Here is a 27,846-nt window from a genome sequence, read left to right on the forward strand (position 1 = left end):
TTACTATATTTTTGATCAAATGCAGCCCTAATGAGCATAGAAATGTTTTTGGGATTTTTTCAATATATACATTTAACTGACCCCAAACTTTTGAACGGCAGTGTAAATAAGTGGAATAAATATTGATATGCTACAATTTAAAAGAAAAATGGCCAATTTAAATATAAAAAAGAGTGGCACTTGCCTTTTCCCATACAATCCTGAAATGCAAACTACAACATACACAATCCAGGCACATATCATTGCCCTTCTATTTCTGTTTAATTCCAAAGCACTAAACCCCATCCTTAGGCAGTGAGGGAGGTTATCCATCACCGTGAACTCCTGGAGTGCTCTGATGTCTCACAAGGTGACTAAACCGCTTTAGGCCATGAAGTGTATGACTAAAGTGAGACAGTCAGAGGGAAAAATGTAAAAAAATTGCCTTCTAAAATCCTCAGGAGGATCCGCTGTGGACCTTGACTTCATTTTGTGCTCAAATGCACAGCAGGACAAATTTGGCCAATCTCGTAATTACACCTGCTTCCTCCTCAACACAATACTGTCTACACATGGAGAAATAAGTGTGCTGCGAGAGTGTGTGTGTTTGTAAATACTCCAAGAACAGTACTCAGCTATTCAGGGGAGTGAATATCAAACTCTAATGATTCTTCTTCTCCCTGAGTACTGGTTCTCCTCAGTCCTCCTTCAGAAAATAGGGAGACGTTCTGTGTGCTGGGTAACGAAGAAAAACATTTCAAGTCAGATCCATCTCGGAAAAAAAACACTCCTCCCTGGAACCGCGCAACAAAATTACCCTCACTCCAGAAAACCATTAAGCAAACGCATTTCTTTCCTCAGCCGGTCTCTTAAAATACAAATGTGCTGCTGAAGGCCTATAACTCAGGACGTGCGCACACGCTTGCAATGTGGGGAGGGATTTTAATTAAGGCCGTGTGTGTGTAAAGCATGCTGTATTGATTTATGATGTGTAATTAACCTCCCGGAGGCTGAAATCTCGGACTCCCTCTGCTCTCAGCCTCATACGCAGAGGGCCACGGGCCACAGGAGGCGGGGGCGAGGCAGGGAGATGATAGAAGTTGAGAGGTCGGAGTCACTGAGCACTCATCTTTAATGAGCCACATGCAGATGGGAGGTGACAGCAGATTAGATGAGGATTTTAAAAACTCTTATTATGAATCTCTGATTATACTGTACGCTGAGAATGACAGAGAGAGACCTTAAATGACAGCTTGCTTTCCACCTGAAATGGTTTTGAAAAGATCTGATCTGAATAAAAGGAAAGCTTTGTGGATACCAGGAGATGCATTGTTGGAATCGGATGATGAATATAATATGATGAATGGTAATAGCTTCAGATATAGATGTTCTCTCTATAAACAGCAGATGCTGATCAACTGCAGCCAGCACGCTGCACCAATGATGAACGTCTACTTTTATATCTATGACTCATGGCAGACTCTGGAGGGTTGGTTAAAAATAAATTCCCCAGAGGAACATTATGAACCTAACTTGAAGATCTTGACCTCTGGTTTGCGACTTAAGTGTACCATCATCAAAAGTAATTAGGACATTTGTTCAGGTTCACTTTTTTCCACCTACAACATAATCTATGCCATGATATTATTACATTAATCATTCATTTGCCAGCTCCCTGATCGCTTGCTCCACAATGGGTTCTTGTAGCTGTCAGATTTTACAAACTCTTTCCTTCTTGCAATGTACCCAACACTTATTTAGGCCGTACATAATTTACCCAATGCGATCGACTCTAGATAGTTGATTAGTTTAGATGTTATCTGCATTCAAAGAGCTTACTTGTGGACCGATTTACCAATCCAACATAAAAATACAATATATTTACTCTCGTTTCACAAGGACTTTTTCTTTCTATTTTCTATTCTCTCTGTGGTCATTAAAGATCCCATGGCACTTCTCGTAAAGAGTAGGGGTGTAACCCCGGTGTCCTGGCCAAATTCCCTCTACTGGCCCTTGTCTATCATGGTCTCTTAATAATCCCCATCCACTTGATTGGCTCTATCACTCTTTCCTCTCCACCTGTAGCTGGTGTGTGGTGAGCACACTGGCGCCGTTGTGCTGTGGCTGCCGTCGCATCATCCAAGTGGATGCTGCACACTGGTGGTGGTAGAGGAGAGACCCCCCCACATGATTGTAAAGCGCTTTGGGTGTACAGCAATACACAATAAAGCGCTATATAAATGCATCATTCATTCATTCATTTTTCATAAGGTAAATATCACTAGAGCACAGTATAATCTTAATTCATCCTGATTCAGACCATTCAAAAATTTGGGGTCAGCAAGATTTCTTATATATATATATATATATATATATATATACACTCACCTAAAGGATTATTAGGAACACCTGTTCAATTTCTCATTAATGCAATTATCTAATCAACCAATCACATGGCAGTTGCTTCGATGCATTTAGGGGTGTGGTCCTGGTCAAGACAATCTCCTGAACTCCAAACTGAATGTCAGAATGGGAAAGAAAGGTGATTTAAGCAATTTTGAGCGTGGCATGGTTGTTGGTGCCAGACGGGCCGGTCTGAGTATTTCACAATCTGCTCAGTTACTGGGATTTTCACGCACAACCATTTCTAGGGTTTACAAAGAATGGTGTGAAAAGGGAAAAACATCCAGTATGCGGCAGTCCTGTGGGCGAAAATGCCTTGTTGATGCTAGAGGTCAGAGGAGAATGGGCCGACTGATTCAAGCTGATAGAAGAGCAACTTTGACTGAAATAACCACTCGTTACAACCGAGGTATGCAGCAAAGCATTTGTGAAGCCACAACACGCACAACCTTGAGGCGGATGGGCTACAACAGCAGAAGACCCCACCGGGTACCACTCATCTCCACTACAAATAAGAAAAAGAGGCTACAATTTGCACGAGCTCACCAAAATTGGACGGTTGAAGACTGGAAAAATGTTGCCTGGTCTGATGAGTCTCAATTTCTGTTGAGACATTCAGATGGTAGAGTCAGAATTTGGCGTAAATAGAATGAGAACATGGATCCATCATGCCTTGTTACCACTGTGCAGGCTGGTGGTGGTGGTGTAATGGTGTGGGGGATGTTTTCTTGGCACACTTTAGCCCCCTTAGTGCCAATTGGGCATCGTTTAAATGCCACAGCCTACCTGAGCATTGTTTCTGACCATGTCCATCGCTTTATGACCACCATGTACCCATCCTCTTGGCCATAGTGGAGTTTGGAGTGTGACTGTTTGAGGTTGTGGACAGGTGTCTTTTATACTGATAACGAGTTCAAACAGGTGCCAGTAATACAGGTAACGAGTGGAGGACAGAGGAGCCTCTTAAAGAAGAAGTTTCAGGTCTGTGAGAGCCAGAAATCTTGCTTGTTTGTAGGTGACCAAATACTTATTTTACAGAGGAATTTACCAATTAATTCATTACAAATCCTACAATGTGATTTCCTGGATTCTTTCCCCCCATTCTGTCTCTCATAGTTGAAGTGTACCTATGATGAAAATTACAGGCCTCTCTCATCTTTTTAAGTGGGAGAACTTGCACAATTAGTGGCTGACTAAATACTTTTTTGCCCAACTGTATAAAGATAACGATAAAGATATAGTTCTAAAAATCATTCTCAGTATTAAAGAATAGCAGAGTAAACTGACGATATCATCCGCTGGTGTGGACGCCAATATCTTTATTTTTATAGTTATCGTTCTTGGTGTGAACGGGGCTTAAAAGTAATACGTTTTAATGACCCTAAACATTTAATGTAATGATTTAATAATATATTATCATGTCTATAATAATATAATATTTATTTATATTAATAATCAATAATATTCATATATTTAGATACAAATATGAAGGTTTAATTAAAAAGGTAAATCTAACATTTACATTTACCATAAAATTACATTATAATATAATATAATCACTTCAAAGGCATTTCAGCAATTGAACCCCCGGTTTCACAGACAAGGCTTAAGCCTAGTCCTAGACTAAAATGTAAGTCTGAGCTGTTTCAACTGAAAGAAACTTGCACTGACTGTTCTTAAAATAAATCAGTGCCTTTGGTTTGTCTCAAGATGCACACCAGTCATGTTTTGTCCTAAGCAGATTTATAAAAATGACTTAAATGACATAATTGAACTATGGCCTAATCCTGGTTTAGTCTAAGGTCTGTCTGTGAAACCGGGCCGAAATGTACTAAAACCCTTCTTGCATAGACTTAAAATAGCATAGGATGTTTTTCAAGTGCACTTTATATTGTTCACAGGCCTAGAGCTGTCACAGAGACGTGTGTGATTTCATAAGAGACTTATTTCAGTGACTAAATTAACATTTTATATGTGGCATATTGGTTACAGCAACATTACAAGTCACATACCTGTGCCATATTCCACTGTCCTTGTTGACCTGGCTGCATGGCATACATGTTTTGAGGGGGCACCATGCCCTGAGGTCCCATCATGCCTGGGGCCAAGCCCATCACTCCTGGTTGTGCATTTCCCATGAAACCGTTAGGCATAGTCATGCCAACCATCATGCCTGTATTCTGGCCCATCATAGCGCCACCCTGTCCCATGACGGCCCCCATCATGGTGGTGGGTGGCATGGCTCCTCCCATCCCGGGGAAGGCCTGGAAGTTCCCCTGTGGCTGCGCAGGGAACTGCATCTGAGATGGGCCCATAAACATCGCAGTCGCTGTGTGAGCAGAAACGCACAAAAATACACAAATAAGATGATTTACACACGACGACATGTTCAATATGTTCAAAGAGACAAAAACAGAAGCAGACCAGAGGACACTGACACATAAAACATCACAGACGGCAAAGAGCGATCAATATCTGTGCTAATGTGTGCAGTTCCTCGCCTCAAGCCTAGAGGAAATGGATCTTTGAGACAGAAGAGGTGTGCAGGATGAAAGGGGGCATCTAACGCGTCCTGATGGTGAAGAATTGGCAGTGCCTTCATTTGGAGTATCTGAGGTTTTGAGAAATGTCCTCTTTGAAGAGTAGGGCAGGCGAAGCAGGCAGCTTTAAACCACGTTCAGCAGTATCAGAGTGCTGAGACACGCAGTGCTTGAATTATTGATACCCCATTAAAGCAGGGCTTCTCAAGAACCTCGCTTGCTTTCTCTTTCACTCAAACACACACACACACACAATTCCAAAGCACCATTAGAAATGGACTCCGGATGCATAGCGCCATTTATAGATCTGCATTCTCTCGCTCAGATTGCTCACTCTCTGAGGAATAAGAAAGTGGGACTCTGGGGGATGGATGTACCTTGTGCAGGCTGTTGTGGGACGGTGCTGGAGCCATACAAAGAGAGAATAGAGTCCTTGGAGAGAGGTTTCTTGGCCGAGTCCTCTGCTTTGCTGCTCCCGCTGGTTTCGCTGAACAGGTCCAGATCTCCCTGTGTTGGAGCAGCACTTCCTGTGCCCGTAGCACCTGCCACAGCCCCTCCGGCGGAGTTGGCCTGAGCACTCCCAGCTGCCTTACTGGAACTGACCTGCAGAGCAGAGGAGACGGTTGACTTCAAGCCATACACACTCTCAACACCGGCTTATCAACACCGGCTTCACACAATAACTCCCTCACATATAAATAAAACTCATTAGCAATCACAGACATGCATGGATATATCTGTGGGCCTTAAAATCATGAGCCAAATGAGGTATCTCAACAGACCTTCCAGTCTAAATGGTAGGAAACTTGTGCCAAATCAACCGGATAAAGCTCTGAAACATTTATAAACAAAAATAACACTAACAGAAAATAACCAAAAAGTCATTATATTTATATTCATGTTCTTGTTAAATGATATACTACTTTGTCTAAATAAATTAAAAATAATATAGCAAACTCTAAAATCAATTATTTATACAACAAATTTCAAAACATAAATACTATCAAAAGAACAGTTAAAAACCCCCAATATATTATATTATAATTTTAATGTTTTCAATATAATAATTTTTCAAAATGAATTTAATTAACATTTTCTAAATATTTAATCTTATGAAGTTTGTGTTTTTAATGATCAAAGATTTTGGTGTCCTAGACTGGTTTTAGAGGGGTTTAGACCAGCAAACCAGTTTAGGCTGGTTTTAACTGGATCAAAACTGGACCATGTTGCTGCCACAGTACAAGTAAATGTGTGGTAATACCAAAATTTTGCAACGGCTTTGAGTTTGAGTCACATGGATATGCTGTGTTTAACACTCAAACCTGTAGCGAAATTTGTGTGGGTAAATCTTTCGCTCCAGTTAAATGCTTAAATCACATATATTCCTCCTAAAATGACCCACAAAAATTCACAGAACAATTGTAAATGTGACCATATCACATTTAAGGAAAGGCAAATAAATCAAATCAAATTTGGTTAAAAATATCAATCCTGGATAAACTCAGATGAGAGAAAACAAACACAAATACAAAGATGAAAGAAAGGCTTCATCTTCATGCAGAGAAATGACATTAATTAGACTGCAGCTGTGATGATGAATGAATAGCTCAGGAAGAGGAGACACAATTCACCGTTTACACAAACTTACAGCGCACACAAATAAAAGATGATGGAGAAGACAATCAGTAAGAGGTAGTTTGTGTTCAGTCAAAGCACCTGCATCCTTTTACTCAATTACAGTCGTGTGATGCTAGACTAACAGCCACAAAGCTGCAGATGGTACAGCTGATGCCATGGTTACCCTTGGAAAAGCAAGTCTGTCAATACGAAATTGAGGGAAAGTTCTAGGCCTAAATCATAGTTCATATTTCCAGGAAAGTCAGCATGGTGAAAAGTAACTTGCTGACTCTCGTGGCACATGGCTGAAGAAACTCAACAGTGGCTCAAGGTCATGATCAGTGATGTGCGAGACCTGGGTGAGTCTTGCTGAGGTTTGGCACAGGCTCTGGTCCATCCGTGAATAAGAATCAGAAGGACATCACACCATTATAAGCAGGACTGAGGAAAATACGCTGGCAGCACACCATGCTTCAACTGTACTACATATTAGCCATGCCAGGTGAACCTCATGAAACCTAGTCTTTGTCCTCTAGCTTTGAGGGTATTTATAAGCTAGTGATAAAATGAACATGTTACAGCTACAGAAAATATATATACAAATACACACAAATTTGTTGCAAATGCTTTCCATTTTCACTTTCCACTTTCCATTAAAGAAACCTAAAAAGTATCATGGTTTCCACAAGTTCATTACGCAGAAAAACTTCAACACTGATAAAAGTAATACATTTTTTCTCGGCAGCAAATCAGCAGAATGATTTCTGGAGGATCATTTGACACTGAGGATTGGAATAATGGCTGCTAAAATTTCAGCTTTCCCATCAGTGGAAAAAAATACATTTTAAATTATATTAAAACAAAAAACAGTTATTTTAAATTGTAGTATTTCACAATATTACAGTTTTTGCTGTATTTTTGAAGAAATAAATGCAGCCTTGGTAAACAGACTTATTTCAAAAACAATAAAATTACATACAATATCTCTATCTATCTATCTATCTATCTATCTATCTATCTATCTATCTATCTATCTATCTATCTATCTATCTATCTATCTATCTATCTATCTACACAGTGGTGTGAAAAAGTTTTGGCCCCCTTCCTGATTTTTTTTGTTTCATTGCATGTTTGTCACACTTTAATGTTTCAGATCATCAAACAAATTTAAATATTAATCAAAGATAACACAAGTAAACAACATGCAGTTTTTGAATGAAGGTTTTTTTTTATGAAGGGAAAACAAAATCCAAACCCACATGGCCCTGTGTGAAAGTGTTTACTTGTGTTATCTTTGATTAATATCTAAATTAGTTTGATGATCTGAAACATTAAAGTGTGACAAACATGCAAAAAAAAAAAAAAAAGAACAGGAAGGGGCCAACACTTTTTCACACCGCTGTGTATCTATCTATCTATCTATCTATCTATCTATCTATCTATCTATCTATCTATCTATCTATCTATCTATCTATCTATCTATCTATCTATCTATCTATCTATCTATCTATCTATCTATCTATCTATCCATCTATCTATCCATCTATCTATCCATCTATATACACACACACACATACATACAGTGCCCTCCAAAAGAATTGGAACAGTAAAGACAAAATTGCTCTGTTGGCTGTGGAGTCAAGACATATACAAATATGAATAAAAGATGAATATGAGACAAAACTACAGAATGTCACATTTTATTATTGGGTGATTCAACGCATAGATGTTTTACCAGCTAAGAAGATCAGCACTTTTAGAGTTTCATCCCTCTATCTGATGTGAGCATAAGTATTGGAACAGTTGCCTCACAGGTCTTTCTAAGTGATCAGCTGTGTCCTGTTGCATTAATTCTTCAGATATTAAAAGCAGGGAATGTGTCGTATCAGTTATATCCATTACTTCTGTATTCTGAATCTTGCATTCGATGATGACACACAAAAACCAGGATGAAGATGAGGGAGCTGAATTTGAGAGAAAAGCAAGCAATTTGGATGCTAAAAGAAAAGAGGAAGTCAATTAGAGCTATAGCAAAAACAAAGGGCATGGAGAAATCAAGAGTTTGGAAACCACCAGCAACGACCTGATCAACTGAGAAAACAACAGTAGTTGATGACAGACAAATCATAAAAGCTGTGAAAATTAATCCTAAAAGACGTGTCTGTAAAATCACCAACAACTTCCAGAAAGCTGGGGTGATGCTCTGACAATCTACTGTCCTCAGGAGACTTTGACACAGAATTACAGATGCTACACAGCAAGATGCAAACCTCTGACCAGCACCAAAAATAGAAAGGCAAGATTAGAGTTTGCAAAAAAGCACAAAGGTGAGCCAGAAGAGTTTTGGAACTGTGTTTATGGACCGATGAGACAAAGATGAACCTTTATCTAAGTGATGGGAAAGCAAAAATGTGGAGGAAAAAAAAAAGGGAACTGCAATAATCCCAAGCATACAGCCTCATCTGTAAAGCATGGTGGAGGTGTTGTCATGGCATGGGCATGCATGGCTGCCTCTGGAACAGGCCCTTCTCAACTTTACTGTTGACTTAATGTATGATGACAGTAGCAGAATGAATTTGGAAGGCTACAAAGGAATATTGCCTAGGGCTGGGCGATATGGCTGAAAACTGTATCACGATATCAGTGTTTCATATCGGTCGATATCGATAATTATTGATATTTTTTTTAAGGTGGTAACTTACATCAAGTTCGTGGTATTACCAGTCTTGGCGGGGACGACGGTCTTGCATAATTTGCAGACGACATTTGGTCTGACTACGGTCAGACTTATAATATCCAAAAACTGCCATACTGGGAGCTGACTTTCTATTTTATTTACAATTTCCTCGCTCGCTGCGGCACTCATTTTCTGCTTATGAAGAGGAATCCAGCAGACCAGCCAATAGGGTCTGGCTGCAGACGTGCACTCTCAGCCGCGCGTGCGCACTTTTTTTTTTTTTTTGCGCGTGCGCACTTAGACACGAGACAACGATATGGCGCAACCAAACATGATACTGTTACATGATTGGCTGTTAGCGTGTCACTCCCTATGTTGCTAGGTTACCAGAGAGCGAGTGCCTTTGTTAATGCAACCAAACTTGCTTCGCAGCCTTTGTTTTCTTCCGACGAAGAATAAAAAATATCGAACGTTTTATCGAAGACATTTTTTATTGATATCGTTCACATGTCTATCGCGATACATATCGTTATCGGTTTATCGCCCAGCCCTAATATTGCCTACCAATATTCATGAAAATGCCACCAGATTCATTGGGAAGTGCTTCATATTGCATCAGGACAATGACCCAAAACACCCTGTCTTAGATTGCCCAAGTCAATCTCCAGATTTAAATCCGATTGAACATGAATTTAACCAGCTGGAGAGGAGAGTAAAGACAGAAACTCCCCAAAACAAGCAACAATTGGAATTGGCTGCATTAAAGGTTGGGGAAAGCATTTCAAAGGATGAGACCAAGAGTCTGGTGATGTCTATGGGTCACAGACTCACTGCTGTGATTGTGTGCAAGGGATCTGCAACTAAATAATAGCCTTTAATCTTTTATATCTGCCTTATGTTCAACTGTCCCAATACTTATGCTCACATCAATGAGTGGGATGAACTCTAAAAGTGCTGTTCTTTTTATTTGGTAAAACATCTATGTGTTGAAACGGCTAATAATAAAATGTGACGTTCTGTAGTTTTGTCTCATATTCATCTTTTAATCATATTTGCAAATGTCTTGACTCCACAGCCAACAGAGCAATTTTGTCTATAATATAAAATACATACCGGTATTATTGTACATTATTTAATAATATACTGTAATACTATCTGATTCTGACTAGAATAGCAACTAGCAAATTATTCTCATGGCTATGACAAAGTAAAAGCAATTGACTATGAAAAAAGTCTGACTCAAACTTTTTTAACAGGAAATAAGTTAACACAGGAAAGAAGCTGCACTCCCCAAACGATTTCACAGGGTCTTTTTAGTATTAGAGCTAATTATAACGTTTCACCCTCTATAGAGAGAGAAAGAGAAAAGCAGAGAGAGGAAGTGAAAACAGAGGGGAGAATGTGCCACATCATTTGAATTCAAATCGAGCGAAAACAAACAGATGTGTATCAATCGATTTTCCCCACAAAAATCTTCCCACTCTAGTATCATTAAGTGGCAAACATGCTTACTCAGATGGCAGATATCGAACAGGCCATTCTCTGAAGTTCACTGCTGAAGTACATGCCTGACATGAGCTCGTAAATAAAACTAAACGAAAAGAGCGTGATTCAGAGACCGTCTCCGCTCTCTTGCTGTCTATCCATCAGTGTCCTGGAGCGCTGGGAACGGAAATGTTCCACAGTAAATCAAAGACAAAAAGGCAGGGTTGGGAGGACGGGGTGGAGGTTGGCAGGGACACATGTTGACGCTCTCTTCCCATTTAGATGGGCCAATGATATGCAGCTCTGTGCTTAGGTATGCGGGAGAAACACCTCCAGCTGCTGCTGCGGCAGTCGCGCATCTGATAAGAAGCGAGCCGAGCTGAACACGGGTGAACAGCACTGCGGCACGATAAGCCAAACACCGCCTTGCAGATCTGATACGCAAACCCCTCGGATGATTAACCTGTGAAGGCTGACGCTAACACAACTGTGTGCTTAAGCCTATAATGGGTTCAGCCTTTGACATGCATGAGAGAAAAGAGGCGAGGAACAAAGAAATCACACAAACTTTTGACAGCTTGTCTCAAGACCCCAGCAACTAGCAAGAATATACTTACTTGGCAGGAGGGAGACTTTTTTAGGGCCACATTATGAAAAAGAGATGACATAAGCCCTTTTCTCTATTTGTAATATGAGTGACATTTGAAGGAATCCATACGGGAGTCCGCAGAGAGACACAGGAAATGCTATTAGAATTAAAAACTGATGAGGAGGGGGAGGCCAGGACACCTACACTCCATAATTCAGGGACAGGAAGATATATTTTTCTCTATACTCAATGCATGAGAGGGAGAGACAACTTGTGTACACATGTAGACATCTATAGTTTAAAGATGGAGAGATGGATGGATAGAATGATGTACCGAATGGACGGAGAGAACGAGAGACTGATAAATAGAATGATAGATAGACAGACAGACACATAGAAATGACAGACAGAACAACAAACAAAACTACAGAGAGAACAAACAAAAGAAAATGACAGACAGATAGAAGGAACATGGAACTACAATTAGAATGATAAAGTGAGAAAGAGATAAAACAATAAAAAATAGATAGATAGAACGATAGATAGAACGACAGATAGACAGATGGCTGCTGTATAGATAGAAAGACATACCAATAGATGCATAATTATATCTATCTATATTTTAACAATAGATAAAATGATAGAACGATAGATAGATAGAACGATAGATAGACCGAGAGATAGATAGAACGATCTATCTATCTATCGTTCTATCCATCATTCTATCGGCTGTGAAGTATTTTTTTTTTTATATGAAATATAGCATTTAATTTGAAAGTATGCAATTTCGGACGAACTCTCATAATAAACTCTCTCCTTCTCATTCACCACAATCAGTGTGGCACCAAACCCATGAATATTTGATCTTTCCCACCCCCACATTAGCACAGAAACACACACGCGCCACACAAACACACAGTGCAGCCTGTATTTCACTGTGACATTCACGGAGCACCATGCATATTCTAGCTTTACCCACCCCCAAACACAATTCACTCGCTCCCCCATACCCACAGAGAGAGAGAGAGAGAGATTTTATGTGCAACAGAGTAGGCTTTGTCTGATTAGCAGCCCCACACAGATAATTAGCACTCTGGTGGTGCTGTGGGCTGGGCTAATCCAGTTTCCCCCACAGCCCCCTTCTGCCTGTGAAACCAGAAAAACCGAAAAGAAAAAAAAAAAAGAAGAGAAGAAACAAAAGAACAGAAGTGCCCCAAAATCACAAATGTGTTAGGTCGGATTTGGTGAAGACGGTTGTTCGCAGCAGTGCTGGGTATGTGCCAGAGCAGAGTCTGGCAGTGCCACCCTGCCAAGGTCCCACTGCAGCTCAGAGTCTGAGGATCAGTCAGCAGGAAAGAGCGGATGAGACAAGAGGCCATCTGGGGAATACACAGCTACACAATCAACAATATGAAGGGGGAAAATAAACGAATACATAAACTATTTTCACAAAAAATTCCCTATCACAAAACTATTAAAAAAATCTAAATATCGGATAAAGTAAAAAAAGACAGGTTACTCATAATGCATCATGTAGATGTCAAAGTAGTTGCCTTAGTATGCATTAAACAAACTGCGAACTTCCTTATAAACAACCATCCCATCAGTTCCAGGCTGCAGAGATGCTCTGGTTGTATTGCGTTCATGACCTGCACTGGTCCAGCAGACATTCTGAAGCAGTGCATTGCTGCGGTGCTGCTCTGGGATCAGTTAACTCTGTTAGTTAGCAGTGGTTACAGATAGAAGATGAAGAAATCTGAGCCTGCATTAGCACTCTGACCTATATGCTTCCAGTCAGCCTTCTGTAATATATCCACTGCCTCACTTTGGCCGTGATCGATACTCTGCGGGTCTAGACTTCAGTCATAGTGCCATTAAGTGCAGATCACATTGCCACATACTGTATAAGCAGCATGATTTCTCTTTCTTCTCCACACATGACCAAAAATACCTCAAGTATTAAAGGCCACTATGGCACTAATTTACCATTTCAGTGTGTAAGTGCTTCCTGTGATTCTACTAAATATGGATGTTATGAAGTTGTATCTGCAAAAAATGGCTACCAATGTTTTAAACATTTTAATGCATAATTTTACATTAAATTAAATCACATTTGTTAATATAACTCATAAGTTAATAAATTGACAGCTATAAAAAGAGGCATTCATCAAAAGGATATTCATTCCATCTAATAATAATTTAGCTACATTTTCCCCTGACAAACCTGACAATAAAACCTGATGACTAACTGACCCTAGTCGTAACATTCGATGCTGTGCTTGCATACCCAAGGACATTCTGCCTCTAGAATACTTAAGAAAATGAGCTGTCCTGGAAAAGTAAGAACACGCATACATACACACTATAAATGTGAAAAAAGCATGACCAATTAAGGCCAGCTTACTCCGTCTGGTAAAGAGAAAAATTAATACACTTGACGCTTTACTGTCCCTGAATCCTAAAATATGCATGTGTTCTTTAAATATCCCAACAATTTGCATGTGGTCACAAGCGACGGCCTCACCTTTTCCTGAGACGTGTGAATGGATTGGCTGTTTCCAAGCTCGCTGGCTTTAAGGAAGAGCTGGTAACGTGTGAATTCACATTGTGTGAGGCTGGAGTGTGAAATAAGTAATCCTCGGGGCAGTCCTTCGTAAAAAACGACCATTCACGCACTTGTCTGTATCTGTAATGTTGTCTACGACCTTGGGATAGTATCATATGATGGTTTCTAAAGGTTTCAAGAATAGGGCAGGCATGGGACCATTAGTACCTGCTAGATGACGCAACTAAGCCATCTGGTTGAAAAAAAAAAGCAAAAGAAGCAAAAAGCACTAATGGTACTTTAGACCTCCATGTAGCCTTGCAGACGTGGGTGTGTTGTTCTAATCAGATGCAGAGGACGGAGGCATATACAAGTACATGGTGATTAGACCAACTACAGGGACAAACACGGGATGAAACAAGAGTGGAAACAGAAGCCTTTGGATTGCAGAATACTGTAATTTTAACACTCCATACACAAACACACGCACATTCTGCCACCGGTGGCAGTAATAGCCCTCAAACCAGATGATACGTCTATCAGTGAGTCACTTCCCAGACAGCAGACATTAAAATACAACACTGCCAATGAGAATGGCAATGCAAAATGTACAACTCTTAAAAGCCTGAAGAGCAGAATTTGAATAAAATAAAATAAAATTAAATTAATTAAAAATAATGCCTAAAGCCCCAAGAGCAGAATTTCCAAAACATACTGTATGAAATAAAATAAAATAAAAAAAAATCTAAATGAATAAATAATCCCTAAGATTAGAATTTCCAAAACACACCCCATCATAAATATCAGGTCAGCATCCCTCCACTGACTAGTCACAGCTGTCTTACAAGTATTACAACTAGTATTTAAAATGTTTGAAGTGACTCCTGTCAGCACAAAATTGTGATTAATGTCAATCTAGTGTGACGTAAAAGAAAAATTAATTTTAATGACTGTTCAGACTGAGGTCTCATTGCAAAACATCTGATCTGTATCTGATTTAGTACCACATATGGAAGTGGCCCAAAATTTTGCTGTTACAAAACCAAATCAAAAAAGTGAAAAAGTTGTTTAGCAGCAAAATCTGAAATAAAAACCTAGATAAAGCAGTCACCCTGCAGCACACTGGCCACCACAGAGTCTTTTCTGTTTGTAGAGGTGTACACACTGAACTAGCTCAGCTTTCATTAGGCATAAGTCCTACTAAGAAACCATCTGTGCTTAAAACACACACAAAACACTGAGACTGCCTACACTGCAGCTCTAGTGTGTGTAGATACAGCGCAAGTGCCTGCATGCTCTCTGAGAGGCTCAATGTGGTTTTCCACTCCGCTGCACCCATGCAGCGCTGGATGTGTGGTGCATGGCATGCCCATATGTTGTTGAGCGTGAGGGCCCACAGAGCTCAAAAAACACGAGCGGATCAATGGTTGTGCTCTTAAAGGGCCGACGGTGGGTTTTGATGAGATATGCCTCTTAAACAGCTGAATGATTCATTAGTGAGTCAGCACACTATCCTGTGTGCTGCAGATTCTGGGGCGAGACTATTGCAGGAAAACAGCTGACAAATGGTACAAAGCAAAATTACTTAAAGGTGCCATAGAATGCATTTGATACAGTATTTTAAATTGTTCTCTGATATCTACACAGAAGGTATGTGGCTTAGGTAAGGGCAAAAAATCTCCAGAAACGATTTTACATGTCCATTTACAACCCTAGGATTTCTGCCTAGAATGAAACGGTCTGTTATTGGCTTATTTGGCAGGGTCATGAATAATAATGAGCTCTGCTCTGATTGGCTGTTTCACAGTACGGCTCATCAGCAAGAAGGAAGCACAGGGAGGAAAATATATATTTAAATACTTTCTCTCGCAGTTATATCGTCGGGTAATTATACTGTATATAAAACGCGGGCATCAGGGAGCCGTTATTAATATGCGAGGCATTGAAACTGCTTTTGAACGATCCATCGATCGCGTTATAGTTCACTTTCAAGAGACGCGATCACACAAACTATGTTTACATTATGGAGCAACAGTACTTACCACACATTTCACAAGATCAGATGCTTGTCAGTGGTGCTCAGGATCTGTAAGTCATTCGCCATCATCCTCATCTCTCCTTACTGAGAGTGAAATCTTATGTACTGTAACAGGCTACCGCTAGCAAGGAGCTAACCATGTCCCTTTAGTGGCTCGCGTTATTTGCTTTTTGTGCCTTTCTGAATACAGACACCAACCCATCCCTGCACTTCACACCCCCTGCACGGCCTGGAACATAACATTTATTTTGTTATTTTCGCTGTTGTCCGCGCTTGTTTATTTACAATACCTGCAGAGCTTCTGATGGTTCGGCCGGCTTAGAACAAGGACGGGTTTATGCAAATGTTGGGGGCGTAGTGATCCTGACTGTTGCGTCACAGTCGGTGTTATGTTCTGATTCGCCTGTTTTTCAGTGGTCTTTTTTAATCACGAGATTTACATATGAAGGAGGAAACTATGGTGTTTGAGGCTCACTGTATGTCATTTCCATGTACAGAACTGTTATTATTTAAATATGCCAGGGTAAAGACAGTTTTTCATTCTATGGCACCTTTAAGTAAAGCAAACCTTTCTGCAATTACATGACCTAGTCTGGTAGACTGCATCAATGCAAGAGCAGGAAGAGGTTTAGAGAATTCAAAGAACCCTGCGATACATCAGAAAGAGGATAATAAGCAGCTAAATGCTAAGAGGATCATCTGCAAGATATGGAAGTGGAGAGATGTGTGATTTTTGGGTCAAATATTGTTTCCATATTAGTTAATATCATAAACACTGTAAAAAAAAATATTTTTTGAAGCTGTAAATAAAACAGTATGTTTTATAAATAAATAAAAAAATACTATTTCAGTCTTTCTACTTAATACTTTTTCTCAGGTTTACGTGTTACTTGCCTTTTTTGTAATTATTGTGAAGTTTACTAGCAATTTCTGAGTGCAAATTGTTTCGAAATAAATCCTTCATGAAACTTTTATTTTTCAGTGTAGTATGTTTTTTTCTTTTAATGGCACAGGCTGATATTGGTTATTTAATTGTTTTTGCTCATTAACCTAGTTTTACATTCAGATCACATTTTCTTTCATTAACACTTATTTACAATTTTAAAATCTTTAAAAAACTATAATAATTTAAATAAAACATAACTCCTAAGCAAATGCCAAAAATGTTCTTGCTTTACATTATAATGTTGTGATGTCTGAATCCACTTCTAGCATTTAAAGCCCTCCCTTTTTTTGGGGTTCACTCAATCTTAAAACCAGCTCTTTTAGTATGAGTTATTGGCTATAACTACCATAATTATCATATCTGCTACAAGTTTCATATCGTTGCATCATAGTTCATAGTTCACAAACTCCAAAAGACACATAAATAAAATTTACAATAAGGTTCCATTAGTTGATTACATTATTTAACTTGACCTAGCAATACAAAATAATGATAATGTGGAATACATTATTAAACATCAAATACACAGTATCTGTAATTATAATTTAATGAACCTGAGGCAATGAACTAACAATGAACTGTTGTTATTTTTATTAACTAACATTAAAAAAATTATTAAACAGTGTAACAAATGTACTGCTCATTTTAAAGTCAGTTAATGCATTAAGTAATGTTAACTAATGGAACCGTATTATAATATGCAACCAACTTCTTAATTGACAAACCCACAACAGTGATAAACAATGTGTCTAATATGCGAATGATCATGATGCAAATGAGCAGAGACATTCTGCCTCCACAACGCTCATGAAATGTTGATGTTGATATTCTCACAGCCCTTATGTGCGCAGACAGCTTGATTAGGGAGCTGAAGAGAAACAGGCTGATCAGGATGTCAATAAAGGGGAGGGACTGGCTGCTAACCGAGCATTATGGGATACCAGAACTGGCTCGCAGTTGTGCAATCATATAGAAGCTGCAGGGAGGGGGAAGTCCTGCAGAGGAGACTGTGTGTGTATGTCTCAGGGGTTGATATAAAAGCTGGCAGTAGATGAGATGTGAAAAGAAGAAGTGTGAGGACAGCTTAACATGCACCGGCTGGAGACACACTGAAGGAATGAGAATACAGACGCCCGGCGGTTTCTCATCAAAGACTCCAACTGTCTCTCATGCTCTCATCTTTCTCTCCCCTTAGGCTTAGGGAGAGCTGTGAGCGCCCTGATTCAGGCCCTAATGCCAACCAATCAGCGATCTCCTGCTTGTTTCCACATGAAGAAGAAAAAAATAAATAAAGATCAGCATACATCCCCTCATCGCCTTGCATTAATTTCCTTTCCAAAGAGTGTGTACCAATTGCATGCTTATTTCTGTTGTATCATTCAGGGTGTTCAACTCATTATGCATGTCTACAACCTAAAATTAATATTAAAATCATAATTATAAAATTATTTATATCAAACAACAAAAGAATGAATGTGCATATGTGAATGATGGATTAGAGTTGGGCTGATATGGAACGGTGTTATTTATATACTATTATTGCATTCATTAATATTTTGAATTTAACTTATTTTTATATTTTCAGTTTCATTTTAGTTCAAGTTAATTTTTATCACTTTAAAATGGAGGCAAGGTCAGGCTTCTCTGTGCACTTTCTGCTTCCTTCCAAAAATCACTGTTTGGAGAAAAACAAATCCTCATTCACATACATAAGCAATCCAATTCCAATAAGTGACACATCTTCAGATATGCGAAAAGCCTCCAAATCCCTTAAAGAGCCAATGTGCAGCTCTTTCAGACACATCTTCCACACAAAGACTCTAAAAAACACAACAAACAAGAATCAACCATAATGCTGCCATCCTCCCTCATCAGACACCCACCGCCGCTGTCCTGATTGGCTATAAGAGTGTAAATTAGTGGCTATCAAAGTTTTTTAACCCAATGCTCATCTACACAGTATCTAGGCCACTTATCGCCCTTCAACAAATAAAACGTAGGCTGAATATTAATATTATATTATTATTCTGTGTTAATAATATTTATACTGATAATTATTACAATATGAAAAAAAATGCCCGGTAATGGATAAATGCCAAATACTAAAGTGCAAGATCATATTATCTAAGTATTTGAAAAATTAAACACTAAAAACTAAAATGAATTGCTGAATTTAGGCATAAAAAAAAATGTATATTCATTTTGAGATCTGCTGAAGACTACATTTAACAGTGTTATTAAATTATTAATGTGTATAAATTAATTTTATGTGAGCATTAGATGATGGCAAAAGTCATTCAAATGTAAAAATAAGGAAAATGCAGATGCACAACATCAGCCAACAAAAACAAATCTTGAAGATACATTGTGCATCTCTAATACGTATTTGCCAAACTTCCCTGTCTCCTCTTAACATGATTCGGTTTTTATCCCTCTTCTCTTGACATTATTAAACATCTCTCCTCTTCACTCTCCTCAGTGAAGGGCCGTAATAAATGCTAATATCCCTTATTATTCAAGCTGCATCCTTTGGCCAGGGAGACCCTGCAAATCAATTCTGTCAGCCGCAACTAGACAGGCAAAATGTAATCATGTTGTTTGAGGAGGAAATTAAAACAATTGGGTTTGACCTTTTCTTTGTCTCTCTTAGTCAGTTGATTTCAGACTGAATGAGGGCAGGCAGGAACAGACATGTTTTGTGACCTAAGAAAAACAATGCTTCTTGTTTAACTCATACCCTCCAATCTCTTACAAATGAGGTGCACTGGTCTGTGAAGGCCTGCTTAGCGTTAACCCTCACATGCCATGAAAAATGACTAAATGTACCAAAAGAGTTCAGGTGGTTTGTGCATTGCTGACATAGCACTGACACTGACTTCATGACTGAAGATCATGATAGTGTGTTAAAATAAATCTGAATATATAAAACACATGCATACATACACACACATATATATGAAGAGTTCATTTGCAAAAACCGATAACTTAATTTTTTTCAGAAATCACGTTTTTTTTTTTTATTGAACATTCCAAGTAATATCAATCAAATTGCAGTTGGGTTGTTTTGATTAAAGCTGCAGTCAGTAACTTTTTTTGGTTAAAAATGATCCGAAATCAATATTTGAGCAAGCACATAACCAGCCAGTGTTCAAAACTATCACCTTACTTTAGCCCGATTCACAACGGTTAGCTTATAATAATGTTTTCTAATTTGAGTGGTACGGGTAGGTTTTCGCGGGAAATTTTTCGAAAATCGCATTATTTTTCACATAATTGACATTATTACAATACCTTTCTCCCCAGCCTGACATAAACGGCTCGATTAGTTCCGGGTTTGATGAAGGCACGCCTTCTGAAAAACTAAATGTGTTGTGATTGGTTAGCTGTCCCGGTGCGTTGTGATTGGTGAACAGCTTAGATGGCGTTTCAGTATTGCCCCGCCCCTTGCCAAAACAGCAAGTTCGTCAATATTGCTATCAATTCAGACCCTGAGAATATTGAACAAGAGGATCGTGCAGAACATTTGCACGCACAGATATTGCAAGACATATTAAAGTGGTAATGTTATAGTTGTTGTTGTTTTTTTTTGTTTAAATCACGTTTTAGATGGGATGTCAACAACAGCTTAAAAATAACTGCATTTACTATGTACAGATAAATGCAAAGGCAATATGTATTATGTTTATTGTTCTTTAATTCTAACACTATAACATGAATTGCAGTGAAACTGTTATACAGTTGAATTTATTTATACCATAGTCCCACAGATTTAAACTATTTGTGGCCGCATGTATATGCAAAATAATTCTCTGCCAGCAGGAGGTGCTGTTGGAGCAGGAGAGAGCGAGGTTTCCCCGGTAACGCTGTACACAAAACAGAGCTCTGCTCACAAACGCTGCTTTATCAGACATTATATGCACAATTAAATGAAAATGACATCCAAAATTTTCTGAAAACAGTTGGTTTCCATCAGAAATACAGTGATATAAAAACACCCGCACTGGGTTTCGATTTTGAAACGTGCAGTGCTCAACCAAGCGTTCTCCCCACCCGCCAACCATTCGAATTTCCGTAGACGGGATTTACAATTTGTGATGTCACAAATACAGGAAAAAAACTTTGTAGTCCAGTTCTTTGTAGAATGAGCCGTTCGCTGTAGTTCTTGAAAAGAGATTTTTTAAAAACGAAATATCTCCCTTTGGAGTGGACTTTGAGATTTGTAACTTTGTAGATCGTTTTATGCCCAAACATCAGTGCCATATACTTCAGAAATTCTAATATATTGATTTGATGCTCAGGAAACATTTATTATTATCAATGTTTTTATTCTTATTAAAAATGTTGTGCTGCTTAATATTTTTGTGTGAAACTGTAATACTTTTTTTTTTTCTTTCCAATGAATCTTTGATGAACAAAGTTAAAAAAAAAATGATTTCAATTATTTGAAATGTTGGAAACCCGTCACTTTTGATCAATTTAATGCATCTTTGCTCAAAGAAATTTATTTCCTAAAACAAATATCTTTCTGACCTCAACCTTTTGAATGATAGCATAATATCTCTAATATGACAGAAAAAACACATGTAGCAAGTCGCACCGCAGGACACTGTCAAGAAAATAGTGTGACTGACATGACAACAGGATAGAGCAGGTATTTTGAGTTACGAACACACACACACACACACACACACTTGTATTGGTGGTTTATGGGGAATCTCCATAGGCATAATGGGTTTTCTACAGTACAAACTGTATTTTCTATCGCCCCACAAATAAACCTAATCCCCTACAGAAAACTTTGTGCATTTTTAGATTTTCAAAAGAAAAACACACCATTTAGTATGTTTTTTTTAAGCCTTTTGAATTATGGGGACATAAGCAGTGTCCTCATAAACCTCTTTCATATTGTAATACCTCTGTCATATCCATATCATTATACAAATTTGTGTCCCCGTAAACCAACCAAAACAGTGCGCATACACACGCAACTGGCTATTGATGTTTGCATTAGTGGACACATGTACCTGGCTTGTGTTGGTGTTCGAGGGCAGAGGGTTGGATACCATTGGTCCAAAGATGTCTAAGTCATCACTGATTGGAGCTGCACTGCTTGTTCCCACCCCGCTGCTGGCAGAGTTGGCTGCGGGTGCATCTGAGCGAGAGAGAACCAAATGTCATTACAGACAAGTGTCAAATGCATTACATAGAGTAACAGTCACTGTGGATTTTGATTGGTTTCACACCAAAGTTAAACTAATGAAGTGACCAGAAAGTGTTTAGAGTCGCACTTGAATATCTACATAAATATTTGCCTTGCATAACATAAAACCGTGTCAACGGTTTTGAAGACCACTGCAAAAGTACACTTTTTTGATCGATTTTAAAGCAAGACACCACAAGCAGAATCATTGCTTTAGTCAACTGATCAACTTGAAGATTTTGGCCTATTTGCTTCCACTACTGTAGATGTTTTATATTCTATCCATATTTAATATCATATGTATTTATTTTATTATACTATTGATTTGTCTGTAGATTGCAATTATGATACATTTAATGTCTGTTTTATCAAAACAACAATTTTCTCATGCACTAAAACAAGAAATCTTCACTTCAGTAGCACTTACATAAAACAAGTTTTTTTTCCTATCTATATTCTGAAGGATATAGATATATTCAGAGGGTTTTGCATTCTGTACATTTATGAAAATTAATGCATATTTAATTAGATCATGCATAATTTGCATATTTAAATATAACATTTTAGAAAACTTCAATGTACTGTGAATACTCAACTGGTGAATACGGTGTTGCCATTTTGACCTATAGTGTCTCGCCTTAAATGATAAAATACTACATACACTGTTCAAAATGAAGACAAAGTATCTATGGTTGTCAAACTAAATGTCCATAGTTTATGTGATTACTCTGCTAGGACAGCCATTTCGCAGACCAGCAGGTTTTACACCAAAAATGGCTAAGAAATTAAAGTATCATTTGTTTGCGGTGTCCAAATACTTTTCAGGGCCACTGAATTTATCTATTCTGAGCCAATGAAGTCAGATGTCAGAGACACAGTGGCTGTCCAAACTCTTTACATAACAATTCAGATGCATTTGTGACTCATTGACTCAGCAGTGATGACCAATGCCAGGCTAAACCTGCTAGCATGAGTCTTTGTCTCTGTAGAGAGAAATAAAGGAGTGTTCAACTGGCAGCAGCCCACACCGCCTGCTCAGCTTGCTTTTCCCATTCCTGCTACCTATCGACTCCATCCAAGAGAGCAGGAAATCTAATCACACTCCGCACACGCCTCGGCCAACGCGGGAGAAAAAGCACCCACTCGCCTCCGATGTCGGCCTGCCGCTCAGACACACTCTCTCATTCCATTAAAGTCAAAGACTCCATCAGAGCCCTGCCTGTGTTCACACGTTACAGTGTGCGGAGTCAGGAGCCACTGCCATCTCTTTATGACTGATAAAATCCATGAAAATAAAGGAGCTCAAAGTAATAAAACTGGAACGAATAGCAACAGGAGTGGGGAAGACGAGAGATGCGACGCTTGATGAGCTGGGGGTGTGACTGGAAGGAGAATAGGAAGAGGAAATTAGAGAACCCACGTATAGTGTGATGTGCAAAAGAGCATCTGGAAAGCACTGCATTATTTCAAAAGCCTTTATGGGTGCACAAACATCTGATATGCTTTAAGAGCGCCTTCACATGTGGTCTAAATCAGCGGTTTTCATTTGGTGATGGGTTTTGGTCAATTTTGATTGGCTCACGAATTGGAAGGAAAAATTAAGCTCAATGCAAGAATAAAAAAAAGAATGCAGAGATATGAAAAGGATGAATGAGCTGAGAGTCTAATCAAACTTTAGTATTTTTGCACAAATTCATATGTAACTTGGTGGAAGGTAGCCAAATTAGGCAGATGTCAACATGGACAGGTTGAATGACATGCCTATATTCACAAAGACTTTTTAAAGTTGCAGTGTACTTATAAATGTGGCGACAGATCTTTTCTTCAATATTGTAACATACATTAGAGTGTAACTGATTATTGAAAAAAAAAAAAGTAAGGCGGAGACTTGGTTCTACCTATCGATTGTTGTTGATTGGATCAAGGCAGATTTGAATGCGAGCTTGCAATCAATTTTAACAAGTGGCAGGATTTATGCAGATGAAATGATTGGAGAAGTCTGACATAAGTAACCAGAAAGAAGTCTTTTGTTTCTCTCAACGATCAAGACATTTTGATTAAAAATGACAAGATCCAAAAAAATATTAAAAAGTGAATAATTCACAATAAGATCAATACTATGCATTTAGAACATAGAAAGAGTGCATTTTCATTTCATGCTACCTTCAAACACATTTAAATGAATATTTTTTGCTTATAAAAGAAAAAAACATACTGCATTAGGTTGCCACTTTTTGACCAATGTAAAATCTGGGTGCTGAAACGAAACCAGATGAGAACCATTGATCTGAATCCTTCCAGACATTCAAACACATCTGTTGTGTTTGAATGTTTCTCTTTTTCAAAACATCTTAAGAAAACTGCAGATGAGCAAAACCTCTATTATATTATATTGCATTAAATATGCAAATTAAATGAGATTAGATGCACTGTATGTCACATTTACACCTGGTATTATCAGAGTTTAAGTGTTCATAGCAAACACAGGTGTAAATGAGGTCCAACACATTTTGTGATCAGTTCTAAACCACATTTGGGGTTGAAATTGATCATTTCAAATGAAAAAGGAAAAAAAAAAAAACTTCTATCCATTGATTGTCAATTGGAGGTAGGCAGATTTGAATGTGAGCTTGCAGTCACCTATAATTGGGATGAGAATAAAAGTATGCAGTCATGAATAGATACCCTTAAAAAGATTCAAGTGTTAATACCAGATTTAAACAGTTCTGAAACAAATCTCCTGAGATGGTTGCTAACATCAAGTGTAAATAGAACTAAATACACATTTAACAGACAGAACGCAAATGTATTGATATATTGTTGATTCATTGTGATTCACTTGATTAATCAAGCATATACTGCAAGTAATTTGATCAATTTGTAATCAACAGCCACATTGATGGAAAGAGAGAGAAAAATGTTGGTTGTCTGAACACAGTGCTAGAGACTGCTGCTGGTATGGAAGGGTGAGAAGAGATGCTGGGGCCTTGAGCAAAAACACATCAATAAGACGCATGTCTCAATCTCAACACCATCATCTCCAGCCTCTCTTAATCAGCACTGACCCCTACTGCCCCCCAGCTGAAGACATTCATCTAAACACTCTAACCTCCTTGCCTAGGACACACACATTTGTGGAAATGTATATATTCTCACCCACTCTCTGTCTCTCTCACTCATCATAACGGACAACTTGGTAGCAGATCGAGATTGAGAGAGTGAGAAATATCGAATAAGAGAGAGAGAGAGAGAGAGAGTGATAAAAACAAGACAGAGTGACAAAGGAAAGCTCCAGGGCAGCAAATAGAAACTTTCATTTCCCAGAAAGTAATATAACATCAATTGTGTTAGGCCATCTCAAGGGCTCGAGTTGCCGGCCTGATCAATACCGCCAGGACTGAACTAGCAGTGTGCTTCCATGAACCTTCATCTAGACAGTAATAGCAGTCAGTGTGTTCCACTATCTCAGCCTTAACACAGACATGTCGCTTTGGTGTACAGCAACACATTGTCTTGGAACTGTTTTTTGACTACTTGCTGGACTAGTAAAAAAATAAAGAGAGAGAAAAAGAAACAAGATACTATTTTCTCTAGATAAACGGGAAAAAAACTAGTTACAGTTTTAGTTACATTAAAAACTAAGACAAATTATTTTAAATGCTACAAGTGAATTTAGGCATCACAGCATTTCAATATACAGCAAAATTGATATTCATTTTAAGGTTTGCTATAATTACATATGTTTTAAAAGACTACTTTAGTGAACACTGAATGACAGGCATCAACATGAGTATGCACAATTAAACACTTTTTATTTACTTTTAAATTTAGTTTTTTAAAGATTTATTTTTGCCGTTTTGCCTTTATTATTATAGGACAGTATAGAGCAGACAGAAAGCGAAAAGTGGGGTGGGGTGGGTGGTTGGGGATGTCGGCAAAGGTTGTCAAGCTGGGATTCGAACTCGGGATGCCAGTAGCACAGTGTTACTGCCCACAACTCGGCACCAACAACAACAAAAAAAAAAACCTTTCTAATATCTAAAAACTGAAGTGAAGTGACATTCAGCCAAGTATGGTGACCCATACTCGGAATTCGTGCTCTGCATTTAACCCATCCAACGTGCACACACACAGCAGTGAACACACACACACCGTGAACACACACCCGGAGCAGTGGGCAGCCATTTATGCTGCGGCGCCCGGGGAGCAGTTGGGGGTTCGGTGCCTTGCTCAAGGGCACCTCAGTCGTGGTATTGAGGGTGGAGAGAGCGCTGGACATTCACTCCCCCCACCTACAATCCCTGCCGGCCGGAGACTCGAACCCGCAACCTTTGGATCACAAGTCCAACTCTCTAACCATTAGGCCACGAGTACACTGCCATTAAGAAGTTTGGGGTTATTAAGATTTTTTTTTTTTTTTTTCAAGAAATTAATAATTTTATTCACAAAGGATGCATATAATTAATCAAAGGTGAGTAATGGCTCCTTTCCGTCACAGGAATAATTTACATTTTAAAATATATTAAATTAATTATAATTATATTAATTATATTAATTTTAAATTTGAATAATATTTCACAATATTACAGTTAAAAATGTTTTTGATCAAATAAATGCAGCCATAATGAGCATTAGTGACTTTTTTCAAAAACAGGAAAAAAAATAAATAAAAAAAAACCTTTTACATTTACATAATAATATTGTTTTTACATTATTTTAATAGTATTGTTAATACTATTTTTGCTGAAGCACCCCCCAGCACCTTCCCAGTTTAGCTCCAGTTTATAATTATATATTAATAAGAAAACAAGCCAAATATCTTGTTGAATTCAATGGCATCAGCTATCGTCAATATCTCTGTATTGATTTGTGTGTAAAATCCCATCTGATTAGCCAATGAGTAAGTGCAAAAAGTGCAAAAATTATGCTTCCATTCCACTACACCTCCCACCAATTAATTTTTTTTGTTGGTGTAAAATGGCCTATCAACAGTGCTTTAGGTTCCAGCCTATCTTAGACATATCTATTCATATCTAGACATATATATTCCCCGATCGGCAATGAGATGAGTAATCAATTATTCATGTCTTACCAAGGCCTAACAGGTCGATGGCGGGCTCCGCACTCTTCTTAGGACTGATTCTGGAATCTGTCTGGTTGTCCTCTCTTTTCTGGGATGAAGGGAGACAAAAAATAAAGAAAGGAGAGAGTGTTAGTGAGAAGCATTTTTGGGACCCCAATTCTGAATGCGAGCATCAGCGTAATAGGCCGCCAGTTGTTGTTCTGATTCGAATGTTGTTCTTCACAAAAACAGCCTTCAGATGCTATGTATACACAGCTTCTGTGTTTTATCTTCGCTAGTCGGGCACTTTGACGGCTCTGAACATCCTGCGCTGCAAACTGTATGAATAGATAATGCAACGCAGTGCCGAAATAGCTTGCTCGCTCTAATTGTTCATAGCCTGACTGACGCCCGACTGCACCTCACAGGTGTTGACTGACCATGCCACTTTGGAGATGCAGTTCAAAGGCGCTCGAGGCCTGTGATTTGTGATGGGCAGAAAGAAGCATCTCGGGCTGAGAAGACGAACCGTAATCCGGTCTGAACGGCCGATCGATGGGCTCTGGGTTAAAGCCTGGATCAAAGCCAGACGGAGGCCTTTTAAAACCTCATTCTACACAAAAAACACACATACACAAACACACAATCAAACTCAAGAGGACAGCGCTGGGTTGCGTTTTTCCCAAAAAGACTGGGAAGACAAAAGGTAACAAAAGGGCAAAACGCATCGGAACAAACACAAACCCAGCCAGACTGTTCTGTCGA

The 27,846-nt window shown here is 38.7% G+C and overlaps 1 protein-coding gene across 3 annotated transcripts in view; it reads right to left on the minus strand.

The window, feature by feature from the left end:
• The window catches only part of LOC306882633 (stromal membrane-associated protein 1-like), a 125,498-nt gene that overhangs the window by 3,377 nt on the left and 94,275 nt on the right, over positions 1–27,846 (minus strand). For all 3 annotated transcript variants that reach the window (XM_079437424.1, XM_079437423.1, XM_079437422.1), the window contains 4 exons: positions 27,112–27,190; positions 21,844–21,971; positions 5,300–5,525; positions 4,395–4,711 (listed from right to left, as the gene is read on the minus strand). In XM_079437424.1, the coding sequence (XP_079293550.1) occupies positions 4,395–4,711; positions 5,300–5,525; positions 21,844–21,971; positions 27,112–27,190 (750 nt within the window). The remainder of the gene's footprint in view (positions 1–4,394; positions 4,712–5,299; positions 5,526–21,843; positions 21,972–27,111; positions 27,191–27,846) is intronic.

This window comes from Barbus barbus (genome assembly GCF_936440315.1).
Source record: "Barbus barbus genome assembly, chromosome: 16".
NCBI lineage: Eukaryota > Metazoa > Chordata > Actinopteri > Cypriniformes > Cyprinidae > Barbus > Barbus barbus.